The 21,723-nt window shown below is 42.1% G+C and overlaps 1 protein-coding gene across 1 annotated transcript in view; it reads left to right on the plus strand.

Moving 5' to 3' along the window:
- GRHL2 (grainyhead like transcription factor 2) overlaps positions 1 to 21,723 on the plus strand; it is a 112,282-nt gene that overhangs the window by 56,111 nt on the left and 34,448 nt on the right. The window contains exon 8 of the mRNA XM_065895190.1: positions 16,711 to 16,869. Coding sequence (XP_065751262.1) covers positions 16,711 to 16,869 — 159 coding nt within the window. The remainder of the gene's footprint in view (positions 1 to 16,710; positions 16,870 to 21,723) is intronic.

Below are 21,723 nucleotides of genomic sequence, written 5' to 3' on the forward strand. Positions count from 1 at the left end.
ATGCAGGGGACACGGGTTCGTGCCCCTGTGCGGGAAGATACCACATGCCACGGAGCGGCTGGGCCCGTGAGCCATGGCCGCTGAGCCTGCGCGTCCAGAGCCTGTGCTCCGCAACGGGAGAGGCCACAACAGTGAGAGGCCCGCATACCACAAAAAAAAAACCCAAAAAACATATCATTGATTTTATAATAAGCAGGCTGCAAAAAAACCCAAAATTACATGATTGGGAAAAAGGTTTTCAACAAAGCAAGGCATAAAATCCCCTCACGGTGGGATTGTTTGTGATTTTCATACTGTGAACTTATTCTCGGGAGCAGTTGCATTTGACTTCGAGTTCCTCTTGGTAACATCCACACAGGAATCTGTTGCAGGCTTTAGGATCGTGACATTCATTCAGTGTCACATGTTGTTTTAGTTCATGTGGCCAGAGGACACAAATTTGTGACCCGCAGCCTTATATATTCCACAGAACGTATATGTACGTGTGTATCATGCATTTATGTACTTATATTCCAAGTTTTAAAATATTTTGCCCACATTTAATAATCAGGAGATTCAAGAAACAAACAAAACAAAAACCTAAGTTTCCAGATTCTTTTGGGTAATTAGAGATTCTGGCAACATGAGCCCGAGTGTTTGCAAGCCCACGAGTAGCTCTTGTGAGGTACCAGCTGTTCTCTTTAATGCTTTCTCTAGCCTTCTCCATCGTGGAACTTTCCTTGCCTGGTCCTCATGGACACTTGAAGTTTCACACCCCAGTCGCACCCCCTCAGACGACTGAATATGCCGTTTATATCTTTACTTGCTCTCGGTGTTGGGGAAAGCAGTGACACAAGTGACGCCGTGTGGCTGAGAGGAATGGGCCAGTCAGGAACCCCACCAACCTCCCCGGGTTCCTTTGGCAACGGGCCACACAGAGGCTGACTTGTGTTGGTGCCGTTACGGAGAGCTGCTGTGCCTTTCTTTGTTTGAAAGAAAGGTAGTAAATCTTGATCTTTGAGGATATTTTCTAAAAAATCAGAAACCACTTGGGTCCAAATGTGAGTGTGTACCAACAAGTTGGATAATATCACTTCAGGGGTAAAAATAATGTGTAGTTTTTGGCACAAGACCAGCTTTGAAGTGGGTAATATCCCGAGAGACACTACGAATATACTTTGAGCCATGGCAGTATCATTTGAGAGATCTGTATGTCTTCCCAAGATAGCTTCTATTTGGATATTTGGTTTTGGTGCATTTATTAAAAAAATAAAACAGTCCCGTATTTGTTAGTCTTCCCACATATGCATCATCAAGGCCTGATGACAAAATTTATGGATTTTTCCAGGACACTACTCTTTTCTTTTGCTGCTGACCTATATTCTATTCTTACCTCTCGTTTAGCAGGAACAGAAGAAAGGAAAGAATGTGAAACTCTAATCATTTAGTTTAATTTAATTACAGGAAAAGTTTGGCCAGGGAAGGTGTTAATAGAACCTAGGGGCAGGACAGGAATAAAGATGCAGACGTAGAGAATGGACTTGAGGTTACGGGGAGGGGGAAGGGGAAGCTGGGACGAAGCGAGAGAGTGGCATGGACATATATACACTACCAAATGTAAAATAGATAGCTAGCGGGAAGCAGCCGCATAGCACAGGGAGATCAGCTCAGTGCTTTGTGACCACCTAGAGGGGTGGGAGGGAGGGAGACGCAAGAGGGAGGAGATGTGGGGATATATGTATATGTATAACTGATTCACTTTGTTATACAGCAGAAACTAAGACACCATTGTAAAGCAATTATATTCCAATAAAGGTGTTAAAAAAGAAAAGGAGGTTACGGGATTAACTGCAGATCGCCAGTCTCAAGGGCAGCACGGTTCTGGCAGAACTACTGCAGACTTCTTCCTCCCAGAACCGGTTTTGCTGGTTGCGCTGCCGCGTCTCTGCACAATGACGCCCTCAGCAGAAAGAGTCTCCGGCAGGACATTCGTTTCCCCTCAGGGTCTGTGCAGTCTGGAAGCTCCTGTAACTTGAACCGGGGTCCCTGGGCCCCTGGGAATGACTCAGGTGGCATCCAGGTGGGTGAGGCTCTGAGCATCCATGCTGGTGGAAGCTTGGAAGTTGATGAGGTTGGGGCACAGGGTGACAGAGAAAACAAAGCGCTGAAATGGGGCTCAGGCAACCAGGTATCGTCCCGGCGCGGGAATAGCCAGCTTTGCGTCTTCCTCCTTCTGAGCTTCGGTTTCTCAGCCGGAAAATGGCGGGAAGCGGAACAGGGAGGGGCTGACAAAGTATTAAGGTCCCATCCGTAAGATTCTAGTGGGAGCACCAGAGGGCTGCATTCTTTCACATGACTCCCACTTACAAGGTCATTTCGATTTCTCTTTCTCCCCTCGGCCAAACGCAGGTACCCACAAAGTAGATCTGTTGGTCACTAATCCCCGAGATGAGAAGTTCCCAGGCAAAGCCCCTATTGAATTATTGAAGGGTGGTGAGCTCAGATTCCTGGCACAGAGCGCCGGGGATGACATCACCCCCAAAGCGGGAGCACACAAACCCTAATTATAGGCTCCCCTTTCTCCCCGATTTCTAAGGAGATTCTTGAAACCGGGCCCCTTATTTGTGTCCAGAGCCTTTTTCTCTGTTCGCAGTGATTTCAAGATTAAACCAACCTCGACGTGCTACAAAGGCCTCTCTCATGTAACCACAGAGAATTACTTGAGCGTTAAGATACTACTTAGTGCTCTGAGAAACGAGTTTCTTTTTTGTGTCTTTTCACTGGAACACCATACCAATTTCCCCCTGTTTCTATGCCTCCCCCTTCTTGTGGTTTATAGACTACCTGAGATGAAGGAGGCCTATTTCCATGAGCCCTCTGCTGCTAAGCCTTTCGGAATGATCTTGAGTCAGTGAAATGTTCCTTTTCCCTCACTACCAGCACTGCTAAATAATCAAGCAAACAAGGAAAGCCGCTCCTAGCCCCTTCCCTGTCTCTATGATTTAAAAAGAAAATGTATTGTAATTCAGTAATATGGAGCTCTGTCTGCCCTGTGTCACTCTGCTGCGGTCTAGCCCAGCGCCTCTGCTTGCGGAAGCGCAGTGACTGCGCTTGGAGGGATGTCTACCTCCCCCCCCCGCCCCACCACACTCTCTCTCTTGAGTTGCAGGAGGGGCTTCGAGAGAGGAGCTGTCAGGCCCTCTGCTTTGCAAGGTCAGGTGGGAAACGTTCTTCCTGCGTTTTGGTATTTGGGAGGGACTTTCAGACCAGAAGTTGTTGCAGTTTTAGAGAGAGTCAAGGACACAGATAAGGCATATTTTCATCCCTGTTAACAGATTTTTGTGGTGAAACTGGGGGTGGGCAGGGCTGAAAACTGGTTGGGGTGAGGTGGGAAGTAGAGAGGCTGAGAGACACCATGGATCATTTTCCTGTGCATCTCAGATTCTGATTCCACTAAATATCAACTTTCTTCATAGCAGGCTCTGCAAGATTGGGCAAGTGGAAAAGGTGGACTTTGAACCATGGCCCTCTGAGTCCAGAGTCCATGTTCTTAAACCATCCCAACAGAGGGATATCTGTAATTTTTTTTAGACCAAAGAATGCTATGACTTTCCTTCTCAAAGAAATGTATAGGGTACAACCTAGAAAGCAAGAAATCAAATGAATCTCATTTCCTTGAGCAAAGCAATTCTATCAAGTCACCCTGATTTTGCCACCCATCTCCCCCATCCCCACCAACAAAGATGGGCCCGCTGACCCAGCGCTTCCAGCACAAAGGTCTCTTCCTATCCATGTCTTTGGCTGCCCTGGTACGTTCCCGGTTGATGTCATACATATTATTGACCAGAATGCATAGGGGAGTGAGGACTGTTTGGATCCCTTGCCCTCTTCAACTGAGTGTGTGTGTATGTGTGTGTATTAGCTAACATTAGGGATCTCATTGGCCTAATTATGACCTCGCTCTGTGTTAACTGGAGATCAGTGCATGCTTTCTAATAGTGCAGCTCTGAAGCATAGCAGCGTTTTCTCCTCCATACCTTACACATTTATTCTCCATTTTCCCCACTTCTCTCTAGCTCCTTTCCCTGGTATCCTGAATTTCATTTTCCCACTCATTTACATTATTTCTGTACACTTTTCTTTTATGCTTTGGTTTTTTCCTGTTATGAACAGTGAAGACTGTTCCTTACTCTTTTTTGCCATACCATGTAGGAAGCACAGCATGAAAGATTTCGAAGCAAGGATGACAGTTATTATTCGAGAAAATGAAGGTTGCAGAAGGTACATAATGGCTCCCTGCTTTACGTTTGCAACTTAAGAAATACAGTAAATGAAAACCCATATTTACCAAGCTGGTAAATTGGAAGTAAACATTTACACATAAGCAATATTTATTTTATATTTAGATTCCTCTCACTTTGGGTCCCTTTGGATGCTATAAATGAATTGCATTTACAAAAGAGATTTTCATGTAATTTTTTTTATTGAAGTATAGTCGATTTACAGTGTTTTGTTAGTTTCTGGTGTACAGCGCAGTGATTCAGTTTCCATGTAATTTTTTAAATTGAGAGAAAATGCCAGATGAGAGGATGCATGTTGATATTCCCTCTAGGCCCTATTTCCCTGAATATTTTTGCCTTATTTCTTGCCTCTGTGTCTGATTTTGCACTAATACCAAGGAGATGTCATTTGAGAACTGAGACCCGGTCTGAGGGATGGAAACATGGATGTGCTAAGAGGAATCAGCTGGCCGAGCAGGAGAACAAAAGTGAAAGTTGGGAGTAAAAAGTTCTCTTCCAGATTTGCAATTCTGTCCTTAAGGAAGAAAATGAAGTTGATTGAATGCCCCAGCACTGCCCTGGACATAAGGGCATTTGATGGGGCCCGTGTCATGAATTGCTCCATATTGTGAGACATAAATAAAGCTCTCATATCGGGTGACTTACTTCTGTCATGTTAAGTCCAGGTTTCTTCCTTTTCTTCCTGTGTGGTTCAGCCCGTTCTCTTCCCAGTGCTGTCTTTTCAAGGTACAACAAGTGGTCAGCAAGCCAAACCTAGCTCTTTACTCTATCAGTTGCTAAGGGGTAGGAAACAGCCCCTCAGTCCTTAGATCTCAATGTTAGTAGCTTCAAAGACAGGATGGTGCAAATGGCGGTGCTTTGATCACAGCCTATGTAAAGGCAGTAAACTAGAGAAAATGTAAGTGTTCTAACCTTCTTGTACCCTGTAAACTATTCAGTCTCTCTTTGTGGAAAACATGTTAATGCTCCCTGAAAGACTGTTTGGACATTTAGTACCAAATCACAGCAGAACCATTAAAATTGTCCCAAATTTATCTCACCCTCCTTCCTTTTCTCTCTCCCTCAACATTTTTTTTCGGTCTAAAAGATTTAATCAGTTTTTATGGGGCTCCACTGTATGTCAAGCAAAGTGCTTTAGAAAGTTACACTTTGGTTAGTCTTGACGAATCACGGCTTCCAAGGGGATGCTTCTAAATGGACTGTATTCTCTTTCTGCCAAACTCCAGTGTTGGTCACCAGGGAGAAGGGGAGATGCGTAAATATTGATTTTCAAGATGAAAAGAGTACCCGAAGGACCGACCAAAGGAAGCCATACTCCTGAGTGCCCTGTGGGTTCATGACCTAGTTTGTTTCCCTGACCTCCACCTCCCATCAGCAGTCCAGGGAGTCCACTTTCTGCTTACAAGACAGTCCAGGATGCAGTGGAGTTGATGGATATTACTGATAAAGAAGAAGTTATATCCTAATGTTTTGACTAAATAGAGCCCAGTTTTCAGCAGGTCATCATATGCAGAATAGAGAATATTATAGGGCATCTTCCATGCTCTCCAGAGTAAAGAAGGGGTGGGGAAGGCTCCTGGGAGGGGTCTTGAAAGGTTGAGATACACACTGCAGAGCAGGGCAAATGGCATTTTTGTGCGTTTGCTGGGGCGTGGTGTGGGTGAAGGAAGCTTTAAAAGGGAAAGGTAAACATTTGCTGGAGTCTTTGGTATTGAACTTAAAGCCACGCCTTTGTTCCAGTTTTATAAGGTAATGGATGGCAGGAAAAGCTATAAAGCTGGAGTTAATTCATATATAGAAGGAATAATCTTTGGAAACCATCTCATCCAAGCTACCTACGGCTTGATCTTTTGTTAGAATGTGGAGTATACATGGTTTCTGGCCTGAATTCTGCTGAGGGCTCTGTAACTCACATGTATCAACTGTTGTGTGTATACAGAGACTGAGATCGCATACTTGGATTTCACAAACTGACACGTGTGTGTGTGTGTGTGTGTGTGTGTGTGTGTGTGTGTGTGTGTACCATGGCTAGTATTTACTCAGTGATTACCATATACCAGGCACTCTGCCAGGTGCTTTGTATACCTTATGCAATATTCATACTTTAAGTGGATATCATTTTTCATTTAAATAATGGAGAGGTTGAAGTCCAGAGAGCTTACACAGCAAATGGACAGCAGAGCTGGGATTCCCACCCTGGGAATGTCTGTCTGAAGTATGTGCTCTTTCCATAGTGCCTTTTCGTCTTGGGAAGAGGTAGTCATAGTATCTTCTGTATTATCTGTGGCAAAGGCGCAGTCATCCCCTCCAAGCAGCTTGCCTGCTGTACATCACGTGCTGGGCCAGGCAGTGGGAATTTACAGACACACCAGCCAAGCAGAGTGTCTGCCGCTCTCAGAGGACATTTTGGCTGGGCCGAGAACTCAGACATATCTGTAAATGACTGTAATATGAGGAAGAAAGTGACAAAGACTGTAATGAAAACAGAATTAAAGGGCCAGGAAAGTTCTGGAGAGGGAGATAGCCCTGTTTTTTATTTTATTTTATTTTTTTAATCACAACATAAAAAGATTTATTTTCTTGAGCACAAATAAGCATCCACCTACTAGATTAGTAGCCCGGAGCTTTTTGGTAACTTTATTTTTTTAAACCGTTTTTTAAATTGAAGTAGAGTTGATTTACCATGTTGTGTTAGTTTCAGGTGTACAGCAAAGTGATTCAGTTATATATATATATATTTTTTTTTTTTCAGATTCTTTTCCATTATAGGTTATTAGAAGATATATAACTCCCTGTGTTATACAGTAGGTCCCTGTAGGTTATCTATTTTATATATAGTAGCGTGTACATGTTAATCCCAAACTCCTAATTCATCCCTCCCCTGCCCCCCACCCCGCCCCCGCTCTGCCATCCCCTTTGGTAACCATAAGTTTGTTTTTCATGTCTGTGAGTCTATTTCGGTTTTGTAAATAAGTTCATTTTTTAATTTGTTTTTATTTTTATAAAACATTCCTGTTAAGTTTTCTATTTAAAAAATTTTCCCCAATTTCTTGTGTAAAAAATTGCAAATGAAAAGTTGAAAGAATAATACAGTCCTTACCACATAACCCTTCACCTAGATGACTCATTGTCAGTCTTTTGCCAGATTTGCTTTCTCTTCTCTCTCTTCTCTCTCTCTCACACACACACACACACACACTTTTCTCTACTAAAGACTTCAGCACGTAGAGAGGGCGCCATTCTGTGGGATCAGGGAAGGCTCGAGGGAGGGTGTGGCACGGGAGGGAGTTGTGTCTTAAGGGTCGGGTGGAATTTAGACGAGTGTGGGTTGGAAAGGGGAGCCAGGTGGAAGGACGGGGTGCTCAAAGGTGCAGAGACTGGCCGCAGAAGAAGAGCTGGGAGTGGTGGAGCTCGGGAGAGAATTTCGAGTGGGCTGCAAGGAGGGGAGGAGAGATGCCAGGAGAAGGGGTGAGATGCCGCGGAGAGAATTGGAGGGTGGGCGAAAGAGGGTCAAGGTGGGAACTTTAGACCCACCCATTTAGGGGAGGTAGGGAGAGAGAAGGAAAGGGTGGTCGGGAAGGAGAGGACAGAAGGATGGGGAGAGGAGGAAGTGGCCGGTGAAATGGGTGTTGTAGGCAGTGGTTTCTCACAGCCTGAGCCTCCACAAACAGCAGCAGCAACTTGGGAAATTGTTAGAAACGCAGATGCTAGGACCTCCGACCTCAGACCTACTGAATTGGAAACGCCAAGGGGGCAGAGTCTTAACATGTTGTAACAGGGCCTCCTGGTTGCATACCCCTGCTTATAAGGATGCCACTGAGAAGGCTGACCCAGAAGAAAGCAATCTCGGTAGAATAGTGAAGTCCTAAGTCAGATTCAAAAGAGTCGGTGACATGGCCTTTACTTACAGCGGGTGACTTATATATGCTCATGTTGAAAGCATGCATTGCAGCATCGTTTACAAGATGAAAAGACTAGAAACAGCCTCATGGTAAAGACATTGTTATTCCATAATCATGGTTCTTTTAAAAAAGAAAAAGAAAGAGCTGTCTTCAAAATATCTTGTCAAGTGGAGAAAGCAGGCTGCAGAACTGTGTGTTTACTGTGCTACCATTTGTGTAGAAAAGAAAAGGATATGAATTTGCATAGCTTGTTTCTAGAAGGATGCACAAGAAAGTGTGAAGGATACTCAAGAAGCTGTTGGTTGGGGAACAATGCTGGCGGGGGAGGGGGTGTGGTTTCCATGTTTGCCCTTTTGAACTTTGTGCTAGATTCAGATATTACGAACTCCAAACAAGTTTTAAGTATTAAACATGAACAGAAAAAGGTTTAAAATAATAACAAATGATCAGAAATTTGAGTGAGTGTCTCTTTCAGTCTCCGCGTAAATTCTTCCTCCCACTGAAAGCTCATTATTTATGAAACAGGCCAACCCATTGTTACACAATGTCCAAATTTTTCCTTGTCCTGAGGTGCTGTTTCACAAGACCTGTTCAGGTGACAGAGCTGAGTGGCAGAGACTGGCCATTGGCAGAGCAATGAAGGTTCTGCCCGAGAGAGTTCGCCCTTGCTCTCTCCCCACCAAAGGCTATGATTCTCCCCCTTGAAAGTGTCCCACAGAGATAGATTTTATGTTTTAAAAATCAATTCACCTTCATAAGATATCTCTCTATTCGAGTTCTGTGAATATAACTAATCTACTTTGGAATCATTTGGGGAGAACATCACAAAATGCCTTGAGAGAGAGTCCGGACAGGAAGCTCTTAGAGTAGTCTGGTAGGAAGGAGAGCTTGAACTGGGGGCCAGGGGGACGCTGAGGAAGCGAGCCTCGTGGCACAGTTGGGGAGGTAATTTGGATGGGGCTTTGTGGACTGTGCTGTGGGCCTGAGGAGGAGCTTGGAGTCAGAGAGTAGGGCTGGCTGGGTGACCGGGCATCTGAGAGGATGGAGATCATGGTGGGCACAGGAAGCTGCCATAGATTCGTAGCACTTTACAGTTTAAAAACGTGATCTCAGGGGCTTCCCTGGTGGCGCAGTGGTTGGGAGTCCGCCTGCCGATGCAGGGGACACGGGTCCGTGCCCCGATCCGGTAAGATCCCACATGCCGTGGAGCGGCTGGGCCCGTGAGCCATGGCCGCTGAGCCTGCGCGTCCAGAGCCTGTGCTCCGCAACGGGAGAGGCCACAACAGTGAGAGGCCCGCGTACTGCAAAAAAAAAAACAAAAAACAAAACAAAAAACGTGATCTCATTTTAAAGTGTCACAGTAGCAAGCTAGGGATTGTTATACCTATTTAAAAGATGAGGCAAATGAGGCCCAGAAAGCTGCAATTAGTCCAAGGCCATAGTGTCAGGATTTGCACCAGGGACATAATTTTGAGTCTCCTGTACCTTTTTTTTTCTTGCTGTGCTTTCTCTCATTTCGCCCTCCAGCTTCATAGAACGCTCTTTCCTCTTACAAAACTTCTCCTGTGAGTTGATCCCATTTAATCCCTGCTTCCAGGGCTCTTAGCTCCCACAGAGCCTCCTTCCGTAGCCTTACGTTCATCCTCTCCTGCTGTGCGAACACCTTGTCCATCCTGGAAGAACACCTGTGCGTGGCCCTGTTGCCCGTGTTCCTGCCCAGCCTCCTGCCTCTGCCAGACCCCCCAGCCGAGGTTCTCCCTCTCCATTTGGTGTCCTGGCTCCGTCGCCCCAGCAGTCTAGCTTCCTGTCCTTCCCTCCAGGAGTCTGGCCTCCAGAAGGGGCGCAGACCCTCTGCTTCTGATCCTGATGGTCTTTTCTTAGTGCTCACTCTGTCCTCTTGGTAACTTGGATGTTGGATACTGGGGCCACAGTTCTATCTGCCCTTGGCCTCAGTGATACACCCTTGACCTCATCAAGTGTTCCTGACCTATCACAGTGATGCAAGCATCTTGGTTGGCCTCTTCTCTCCCCAACGACCCCCTCTGAGCCTCCCACTAGGCTGGTCTCTTCCCTCTTTTGAGAGCCAGGATTCACTTGCTTCTCCATCTCTCTTTTTTCTATCTCAGGACACCTATAGGAAATCTTCCCTTGTTGAGCTCTCTCCTTTTTTTCAAGTTCTTACAGTACGTACAGCCTGAGATATTCAACTTAGTTCCTACTTCTATACACCCCACCAGTGTATTGAGAGATGTTATATCTCCCCTCTTCCTTGACGGCAGGGCCCTACCATAGATTTCTATATCTCCTGTAGCATCTGTATGTAGCATCTTCAGTAGCATATATACATGTATCAATACATACATGCATATGTACATACATACATTCATGCTGATTATATAATTGGTGCTTGACTTGTGTTTGTTGATATACAGATAGATAACATTTTTTTGAGGATAAATGTGGTCAGAGCAGCTAACTCTGCTGCATTATCTTGACAACTTCAGCTACACAGAGCAGTCCTGACTCTTAGGATGTTTTGCTTATGAAAGCAAGAACACGGAAAAAGAGGGAAATGTGTATTTAGAAAAGTAATTTTCTCTTAATTCGTTGGACAGATATTTGTTGAGTATCTCCCATGGGCCTGGCACTGGGAGTAGAGTGAGCTTGAGGCAGACAAGGGCCCTCCTCTTATGTGTTTAGAGTCGCATGGAGCAGACAGATAATTAAGCACTAAACAGAGAAACAAGATAAATCCAAATAATGTTCAGTCCTATGAGGCAACCAGAAAAGAGAAGCACGGTAGGGCGTGTGCTACTCGTCACGGGCAGAGGTGGGAGAAGGAGGACAAAGACAGCTCTAGATGGCCAAGGTGGGGATTGCTGAAGAGTTGACATTGGACTGAAACCTGAACGAGAAGAAGGAGCGGGCAGTGATGATCCTGGGGGCAGCCTTGGAGGTAGAGGGCACAGCACATAGCAAAGACTGGCAACGGCGAACAAGCTGGGCATATTCTGGCAATGGAGAATATTGAGTACTAAAGGAATATGGAAAATGTGGTAGACTATGTGAGTAAGCCGAAAGTGCATCTGTGCACACCCACAGTATCTGTAGGAGAAAATGAAGGAATCTATTCTCAGGTTTTAAATCATTCCCTAAAGGAGCTATATCTATATAACGGAGGCGTCAGGAAATCTAGGAGCTTCTTAGGTCCTCAACAAAATTGCAAACTCTCTGAGGGCAGGGAATCTCAGTATTCTTGTGTCCCACCTCGTAGCATGACACCAGGCACAGAGAGAAGATATTTGATGAATTAACGCATGGAGAAAATGAATAATTGCCCAAGACTGAGATTTCATATGTTAATATTATTTACTTTTAGTTTGTCTTTCTGTCTCAATTTAGCTTTGCATTTGTACCAAATGCAATCATATAAACGGGAAAAAATGCTGAAATGTGAGAAAACCATCTATAAGGTCTTTAATAATTCTAAGAACCAGAAAGAAGATAGAGTATGGAAACTGGCAAGAGCACACTTAACCTATTAATATATTGTTTGCATTTTACAGTGAAAATGCTGATTTCTTGCGATATGCCATGTCTGTAATTTGGAGGCTAATGTGTGTGCAGTTTCTTGTAAAAGAGCTCTTAAGAGTCTCAACCTTAGGAAATAAGTAGCTTTCTTAGGTTCTAATCAGAGGATCTTCTTGAAAATACAAATTGCAATTGTTTAAAGGGGAAAATAAACAACTTCCATCAAATCATGGGCCTTATGATTTTTAAAATCCCAAACTGCTTTGTAAATCAAGATTGACCTATGTGTTTTAATGGCAAGCTCTCAGAAAATCTCTTGGGAGTTAATAATCAAGTTAATGCAGCAATTCTAAAGCCCATTAATCTGTATTTGTTTTTTTTTTTTTTAACATCTTTATTGGGGTATAATTGCTTTACAGTGGTGTGTTAGTTTCTGCTTTGTAACAAAGTGAATCAGTTATACATATACATTTGTTCCCATATCTCTTCCCTCTTGTGTCTCCCTCCCTCCCACCCTCCCTATCCCACCCCTCTAGGTGGTCACAAAGCACCGAGCTGATCTCCCTGTGCTATGCGGCTGCTTCCCACTAGCTATCTACCTTACGTTTGGTAGTGTATATATGTCCACGCCTCTCTCTCGCTTTGTCACAGCTCACCCTTCCACCTTTCCATATCCTCAAGTCCGTTCTCTAGTAGGTCTGTGTCTTTATTCCTGTCTTACCCCTAGGTTCTTCATGACATTTTTTTTTCTTAAATTCCATATATATGTGTTAGCAAGAGAAAGACAAATACTGTGTTTGTTTTAATAAATCTTACTGCACACATAATGCACAACCGAGAGGTATTATAACCTGGGTAAAGTCACTTTTCTTGTGTAGGAACTACAAAATGGGAATTGCAATTCACGTGTCAAAAAATGATTTTATTAAAAATTATCAGTTTTCATGAGACTGCCTCTATTTCTGGAATACAAATGCTCTTTCTATCTGAATCAGTCTTTGAACCAATGACAAAATTAAAATTGTATCTATTATCTGCCTGGATACACCTGATTCAATTAAAATTTTTCTAAAAAATAAATTATGTGCTGTAAGAATTATAGGAAAATAACATTCATAACTCTTGGTTGGCAGACCAATTGTTCACGGCATTTCTTTACATAATTAGGGCTTCTACTAAAGTTAAAAAGAACTTTCTGTGCTTGACATTTGGATGAACATTGGTGAGGGAAAGCATACCTTTTCCCTAAGTTTCTGTACTACACATTTACAAACAGTGCTTTGTAGATAAACTTCCAAGAAATTTGTTGTCACATTTGCCTGCTGGGTATAGAGCTCAGACATGGTTGGGTTTGCAAGATGAAACAAATTAATGCTTATCAGTCCCAACCCGAGGTTTTAGTTAATGTCCTTCCATGCCTTCCCAACCCCCGCAATTGCAGTTAAAGTTCAACCACTCAGGTTTTTTTTTTTTTTTTTTTTTTTTGCGATACGCGGGCCTCTCACTGCTGTGGCCTCTCCCGTTGCGGAGCACAGGCTCCGGACGCGCAGGCTCAGCGGCCATGGCTCACGGGCCCAGCCGCTGCCGCGGCATGTGGGATCTTCCCGGACCGGGACACGAACCCGTGTCCCCTGCATCGGCAGGCGGACTCCCAACCACTGCGCCACCAGGGAAGCCCCCACCCGCTCAGGTTTTAAGTGCAGCACAGCGAGACTGTGATCGATACCATCAGGCACGTAGACTGTGCTTTGCTATTGGGTCAGACAGCCAGGCAAGAAGAGAGCAGTGCCAACCCTATTATAAAATCCCTGCTCGTTAGGGTAACTCTGGGAGCTTGGCAACACAGTGTAGCAGAGAAGGCAGATTCTCGTGTTGTTTACTTTTTATGGAATTAGGATGCCATGAAGCAAAGAAGGCCCACTGGATCTTCTTCTAAGGGCCTTTCTCCATTACGAGGACCTAAGTCTAAGTGTCTCCTAGCGGTAGAGTCCAGTGTGTAGACCTTGTCTACTGGATGGCTGATCGTTACAGCTCCTCCAAGGAGGATTTCGTGTATGTATTGTAGGATATTGCCAGTAAGCATCTGTTATTTCAGTGGATCTGTCCTGCTCAAGCGACCCTTATAAAAATACATGTTCCATCAGCTAAGCTTTCTTAATTGAGACTTGGAGCTGACAAGGCCACAATTAATATTGCTTCCTGCCTGTCCGAGTGTATGTTCACTGTGAGTGACGTATGGATGTATCAGTAAGCCCAACCATGAATCCTATTAGCTTAGGAAATACAGAACACTTTTCTCTTCTGGCTTCTGCAGGACTAGGCAGGCTTTATGAGGGTGAGGAAAAAAACTGGTCTGGTTGAGGACCCTGTGGATTACAATCACCAACACGTTGGAAGATTTCTACATGAAATACGTAGCCCTAGGTAGGAACAACCACGTCATTTGATCCCAGAGTGATCATTTGATTTGCTGACATAAAGCTGTATTTATTTATAGCTTCTGGCCAAGATAACCCCATTGTCAATAATGACAATAAAAATAAAAGAAGTCAAGTGTTCCCAGAAAAGTATGCTTTTATTTTTTGACCTAATGATCGGGGTTTAATGAAGCTATTGTAATCTTTAGAGCACCATCGTGTTGTCTTTCTTTCCCATCTAGCCTCCAACTTCTGTGATTGCAGGGACCATAATTGGTGCATCTGTACTAGTAACTAGCACAGTCTCAGGGACGTGGTAGATACTTAAAAATATCTGTGGCATGAATGAATGTTCTCTGCAGTTGGGGCATCTGCAGGAGCAGTAGACAGCATTTTCTGTCAACTTTTACCCTGGAAGTTCGGCAGGAGAAACAGGCATAAGAAACATGGCGTATTCTTTCTGAGCGGTCTTCATCACTCAGCTCTCCTAAATCATTTGACATTTGCGTCTGTAGTTACTCTTTGTCTTTACCATTCCTAAATAATAAACAGATATTTATGGAATCCCTGGTCTTAGCCCAGTGTCTCTGTGGGTTTTGTATTTCACTTGTGTCCTCCAAGTTCAGTGCTCTGTTCTGTGTTCTCATGGCCTCTGTACTCATCTCTCTCAGGGGAGCCCTGACCACCCTGTGTTGGTCGTTGCTGGATTACTCATTGGCCTTCCCCTTGGACTGTCAGCTTCACGAGGCTGGGATCTACTTTCTTCTGTATCCCCAGTTTCTAATTGTTTGACCTACTGTGGACTTGTGTTGATATTTATGGAAGGAATGATTAAAGAAATGAATGAATAAGATGACCGTATTCGATGTTAGATCATCTTTAGGCACTCATTTTCAGATGCAGCTGGAGAAGTGAGGTCCTGTGGCATGGTGTCCAGAGTTGTTGTGATTAGCATGTCGCTGAGACCTGTATCTGGCCTTGACTGCTATTGATGTGGTGCCTTGCTAATGTGTTTCTCGGCTCCAAGTAAGGGGCTCAAAAATTAAATGATTAAAATGATCTTTCTATAGATATAGCACTAAAAATGAGAGATCTGGTTGTATAAATTACCAAAGGTCTACAGGCATAGGACTTAAAATGAATTAGGTCAGAAATTTGAATGGCCTTTAAAATGCAGCTCATGGCAGTGGCTCTTTGCTTTCTGCAGGGTTCTTCTCTGGGGTGTTGCTGTGATACGAAAGGCTTCAGGTCAAGGGTTTGAAGGTGAATAAAAATTCCAAGGAGATGAAGTAAAACAAGAGTCAGATAATACATCCAATGAAATGGTTTTCAGGATAAATAACTGTACAGTTTTAAAACAGTGAGTTTAAAGTTTTCTGTTAAATAGAAGTAATACATATGGTATTAAATGGAAATACTATCAAGGATATAATATAGTATGCCTGTTTGTTCCCAGAGACTGCCTCTTACTATTCATGTAGTTACCACATAAGTCTGGGTGCCGTCCTCATATCCCTAGTCCGTGATAAATCAACTTTAAATGGTATATATTGACATCTACACACTATAGAAAAGGAGGATAAATTGAGTCGTTTGTACTTCTCCTTCTATTCCTGCCAATATTTCGTAATAAAATTATTATTTTTAGTTCTGTTGGGCAGTGCTATAACCTTTAATTATTTGCTTGAGTTTCCATTTTTTCGGATTCATTGTCATTTTTGTTGTCTTTCTTGCTATCTCATGATGTAAGATGAGGACGCTGGTGACTTTACTACCTGTCCTTCCTCCTGTTCCGTGTCTTACCTCTGCCAGCCCTGCTTTTACTTTTTCACTAACATGAAAGTATCTTAGTATTTATATTCTGTTCTTCAGGGAGGGTTTTAAAGATGATTTAAAGGGAAAATTGAAAACCAAAGACAAGAAGTGACTTGCCTGAGGTCTGCTTAATGTTAGAGTTGGGACTAAAGCCTGGGGCTTTTGACTCCCAATCTAGTGGGCTTTCTAGATAAACTCGTTGACCTCATTCATCAGATGTGTATTGAATGCTTATTCTCTGCCAGGCACTACATTAGGTACCAGTAATACAAAAATAATAAGAAATTCTCTCAAGTCTCATACTGTCATACAAACAGGAAAGACAGATGTGTAAACAAATAACTATGTTTCAGTGCAATAAGGTGCAAAGGAAGGTGTTGTGTAGCTTTCTTTTTTTTTTATCTCACAGTCAGAGATTAGAGAAATTGATACATTGAGGAGACAGCATTTTACCCAGCTAACTTACACATGTTTGAAAAATAAGTAAGACTTTGCTAATATAGTTAAAGAGAAGTAATTTAAATTGTCTGTTTCGAGACTAAGTATAAAAGAAAAATTTTTATAAATTTATAACTATAAATTATATAATAAATCATGTTATATGTGTTTAATAAGTTTTTATGTGAGAATATCCAGATATTCTTCAGTTGTCCTTATAGGTTTATTTAATATTTTGACTTTAAGTCTAAGCGTTATGCATTTTTTTAAAATAGATCTTTTTTATGGTGACTTGTGAACTTTTTCCTTTCTTTCTTCCTCCCTCAGATTTTCATCACTGTGAATTGCCTGAGTACAGATTTCTCCTCCCAAAAAGGAGTGAAAGGACTTCCTTTGATGATTCAGATTGATACATACAGTTATAATAATCGTAGCAATAAACCCATTCATAGAGCTTATTGCCAGATCAAGGTCTTCTGCGACAAAGTGAGTAAAGATGACAGTTTGTCATAAAGGTATTTTTGTTATTAGATATTGCTTTAATGACATTTCCCCCTTGTCACCTTCTCTTGTCTAGTGGTGTCAAAATAATCACTTACTAATCACAGTGGGAGTGGTAATCTTTCATTCTCAGTTCCTATTAGATATCTAGGGAGTCATCAATCAACTGTATTTTTTCTTTTCAGTCAATCATTCTACCACTAATTTAATGACTGATTGACATTGCACCGTGCTATGAGTCTGATTCAGTTAGATAACTGAAATAATAGATTGTTTTTAGTGGATATATAGATCCTGTCCCAGAACATATCGATGTAACCGCTATTAATATATGGGTTAATTGGGGTCTCAGCTAGAGCCTTTTGGAATGGAAATGGCACCTCTAAAATAAGTTCATTAGCAAACATGCTTCAGCAGAAGATGTCGTTTTTGAACCTTTTTGAAACCCCTCATAAAAGACAGAGCAATTAAAATGGCAAAGATTAAAATCCCGTGATTATGTGACAAGAGACCCTTACAAAATCCCAAATGTGAATGGGACCAAGCATCAACAATTTCAAGACCTGTGTGATGTCGGCATTGTGAGAGAAAGTAGTGGGCCCACTTGATGACCAAAGAACAGGGAACCTACCAAAGTGACCCATGGTACCAGAGAGAGAAGTGGGCCATCAGAGGACAGTATGTGAAACTAGGGTGGGAGGGGATGGATTATACAGACTTCAGTTTACTGGTGGGTGCAAGGGGACAGAACATGGAAGTGTTCTGGGCTCTATAAACTCCGGAAAGTTATAAATTGAAGCTCCCTGGTAGGATAAAATCCTGCTCTGAGAAGAGGCTGCTGGGAGTAGAATCCAAGTTGACTTGAACAAAAGCAAAAACAAAGGTTCAAAGGAAAGAGAAGTTCCAAATAAAAAGGAAGAGGGGAAAAGATACAGAGTAGGCAGATCTCAGGAAATACAGGACTATTTTCTTTTATCACTTTGTGAACACAACTGAAGGAGGAGCATGAGAGCCATGAAGCTAAAAGAATTGTCCTAGTTCTCTCATTTCACTTAGAAATGACCAGCAGAAAAGAAAAACAGTTGAATCCCATACAGTCTCATGAAAAAAATAATTAAGATCAGACTGCCTTCCTGTGGACAGTGGATGCGTGCCAGAAAGACATGCCCACAAAACAGGTGAAACCTATAGCCTAATGTTCCAAAAATGGGCTTAAAATTAACATAATTCTGGGGCTTCCCTGGTGGCGCAGTGGTTGGGAGTCCGCCTGCTGATGCGGGGGACGCGGGTTCGTGCCCCGGTCCGGGAGGATCCCACATGCCGCGGAGCTGCTGGCCCCGTGAGCCATGGCCGCTGAGCCTGCGCGTCTGGAGCCTGTGCTCCGCAACGGGAGGGGCCACAACAGTGAGAGGCCCACGTACCACAAAAAAAAAAAAAAAAAAAAAAAAATTAACATAATTTTAAAATTTTGAAATTAACAAAATCATGGAAATTATAAAGAGCAACATAAATCACAGTTTGAAAAACTTAGACATGAGGTGTTTGGAGAACAGAATGATTTGAAAAGAGATATGGTAGAATTCAGGAAAGAATTTAGAAGTAAAAGATTAAAATATTTCAGAAGAAAAGACTACACTACAAGCAACACAAGAGTGAATAAGAAAAGAGAATGCCTTAATAGAAATACAAGTTGGAAAACAGCAAATTCTTAAAAGTCAGAAGAAATGAAGAAACAATTAAGAGAAAATAATAGATATAGAAGAGAGGTAAAGACGATCCAAGAGACATATAATACGTATCTTTCAGGAAGAAAGCTAAAACAATGGAACAGAAGAAATGCTAAAAATGATAAATCAGGAAAAGTTAAAATAAAAAGTATACATTTTAAAATGGGCTACCATGCATCTGGGAAAGTTGACCCAGGATGACTTTAAAAATATTCTTTGAGGGCTTCCCTGGTGGCGCAGTGGTTGAGAATCTGCCTGCTAATGCCGGGGACACGGGTTCAAGCCCTGGTCTGGGAAGATCCCACATGCCACGGAGCAACTGGGCCCATGAGCCACAACTACTGAGCCTGCGCGTCTGGAGCCTGTACTCCACAACAAGAGAGGCCGCGATAGTGAGAGACCCACACACCACGATGAAGAGTGGCCCCCGCTTGCCACAACTAGAGAAAGCCCTTGCACAGAAACGAAGACCCAACACAGCCAAAAATAAATTAATTTTTTAAAAAAAGTAACAAATGTTCAAGTACAATTGGTGTCTTTAAAAAAAAATTCTTTGAGCATCTAAGAAAAATAAAATAGACAATGAGTCATTTATTTTTTTAAACTAATTTTTACTGGAGTCTATAGTTGATTCACAATGTTGTGTTAGTTCCAGGTGCACAGCAAAGTGAATCAGCCATACACATGCATATATCCACTCTTTCCCAGACTCTCCTCTCATATAGGCTACTACAGAGCACTGAGCAGAGTTCCCTGTGCTACACAGTAGGTCCCTATTAGCCATCTATTTTATAGTAGATAAGGAGTCATTTATAAGGAAACTTTTATCATCAAACTTTTCAACAGCAACACCCTGTCAGAAGACAATGATATTTAAAGTAATCAAATAAAGAAGATGTGAGCCAAGGATTTTATATCCAGCCAAGCTGACTTTCAATTATAAAGATGACAGGCAAAAGCAAAACAAAATAAAACAAAGAAATAAGACCACCAACGAACAAACAAGCAATCAAAAAATCCAGGGAATATCTCTTCTTGAGGAATCTATTAAAGAACAAGCTTTAGACACCAGTATGACTGTAAAGACATTGATAAAAGGACTGATGGTGAGCATTATGTGTATATTTACCTTGGATCTAATTCTAAAGGATGGGAAAGACAGTAATGGCAATGTGATATGTAGACATAGTACAATTATTTAAAAATTGGGTAGGGTGGGGAGACACTATGAAAAATAGAATAAGGTGGCAACTGCTTATAGGTGTTAACTGGACGTAAAAGGGTGAGTTCAGATAGGTCCCGGGGAGAGGAGAGGAAGGGGAAAAAGAGGTTAGTGGCTAATTCAGAATTGCCAGCACTCTTAAAGGTGCTACAGTCAGATGTAGATCAAAGATCTACCACGCCATTAAAATGTCCGAGTTGTAGTTTAGCAGAGATAGAGAGTAGGAAGAAGTGGGCCTCTGTGAACAGAGGCAGAGACGGTCATGAGAAAAGAGAAGGAAACACATTAACTAGAACTGCACTGAGTTTAGGGACATGGGGCATAGCAGTGCCTCTAAAATCTCGATAGCCTTTCAGGTCATGATGACTTCAGCTAGTGCTACTCGTCAGAGCAGCACAGCCCTCTCGGGGACAGTTAGGCAGCCCCCACGATACAGAGGAGACACAGTTAAGTCAGTAAGACACGGTTGTTGTGTAGAAGAGAAACCTGCCAGCGAGCACAAGTAACTCTCCAGAGTCACACGGCGAAAAAGTAGAGGAGCTGGATGCAAATCCACATCTGATTCCAAACTCATACTCCTTATATCTTTAATTCAGCATATTAAACATTAAGAAAGCATTTTCAAAGGACATACAACGTGGAATTTTTAAACTACATGTGGGAGAACGTTTAAACAATTTGAATTCCTTATTTTATTCCAGAAGTTTCAAGGGAGATGGTAGAATCCCCCTCAGTGAATCTCCTTCTTGGAAGGGACGAGAAAGATTAGGATCAAGGAGAAAGGGAGGGAAGGATTGAATGGAGGCCCTGGGCAATCCATTTGCCTTTATGTCATAGTTGGAATTGAAAGTAAGAAAGAGAGGGCTTAAGGGATACTCATATAATTTTTTTTTCCAGTGTTGAGGTCATAAATACTAAAAATCAAAACAAAGCAAAAATGCAGAATACATAGAGTTGTATTGTTCACCTGTGCCCTAGAATGAGAGGGACTCTAAGAAACCAGTGACGTAAAGAGTTTCTAGTGGGTAGTTTTTAGTTTACGTTTCCCAATGTTGCGTGTTAGGAAACTCATAAGGAAGAAATCTCATGGGACAAGCAGGGTGTATTAACCTTAACTGCTATTAATTTTTCTGATAAGCTAGAAACAAAATTTTTTTGCTATAATTTGTCATCATATTTGTAGCTCTGATTTCAAAACCCAAGCAAAACTCACGCCTGGGAAATTAAAAAGAGAAAGAGTTTAATTCTTGCACTTTTCAAATGGGTGTGTAAATGCAAATGATTAATTTGAATTTTCCTCTAAAGCAAAAGAATTAAGAGCTATTCCATTTAAAACTGTAAATTTCCCAGTCACAGTCTAGAGTTTTAAACAGATGGTATTCTGCACTATTTATAGTTCCCCAGCTTGATTTCTAATTAATGCACCTGTGAGATTGCAGATGAAGATAAAGTCCTTCTCTACCTTTTTTTGATATTATGATACTTCTATTAAAATACATATGTTTATGGATTTAAAAATTCAGCATCTGCTATATGGCTGTACCTATATCAATACTTATGTCTATATCTTTATATCCGTATTTAATTACTTCCATTATCTTTTGAAAGACAAGAATTATATTGCTGAAGACAGTGACTATATATTGTTCAAAACTTGAGAATAAAGCCACATTCTCTTAAGAATTTTTTTCTCTTTATTAATTCTTGTTTGGAATGATCTTGGAGACAATGACTGTTGGAGATTATGAAAAGCTAAAGATATCCCTCTGAACTACCTTCTTAGCCAACTTAAATAGGTTAAGGCCACATTCTTTTTTTTTTTTTAAACATCTTTATTGCAGTATAATTGCTTTACAGTGGTGTGTTAGTTTCTGCTTTATAACAAAGTGA

Source organism: Phocoena phocoena, chromosome 17, assembly GCF_963924675.1.
Source record: "Phocoena phocoena chromosome 17, mPhoPho1.1, whole genome shotgun sequence".
In the NCBI taxonomy this organism is placed as follows: domain Eukaryota; kingdom Metazoa; phylum Chordata; class Mammalia; order Artiodactyla; family Phocoenidae; genus Phocoena; species Phocoena phocoena.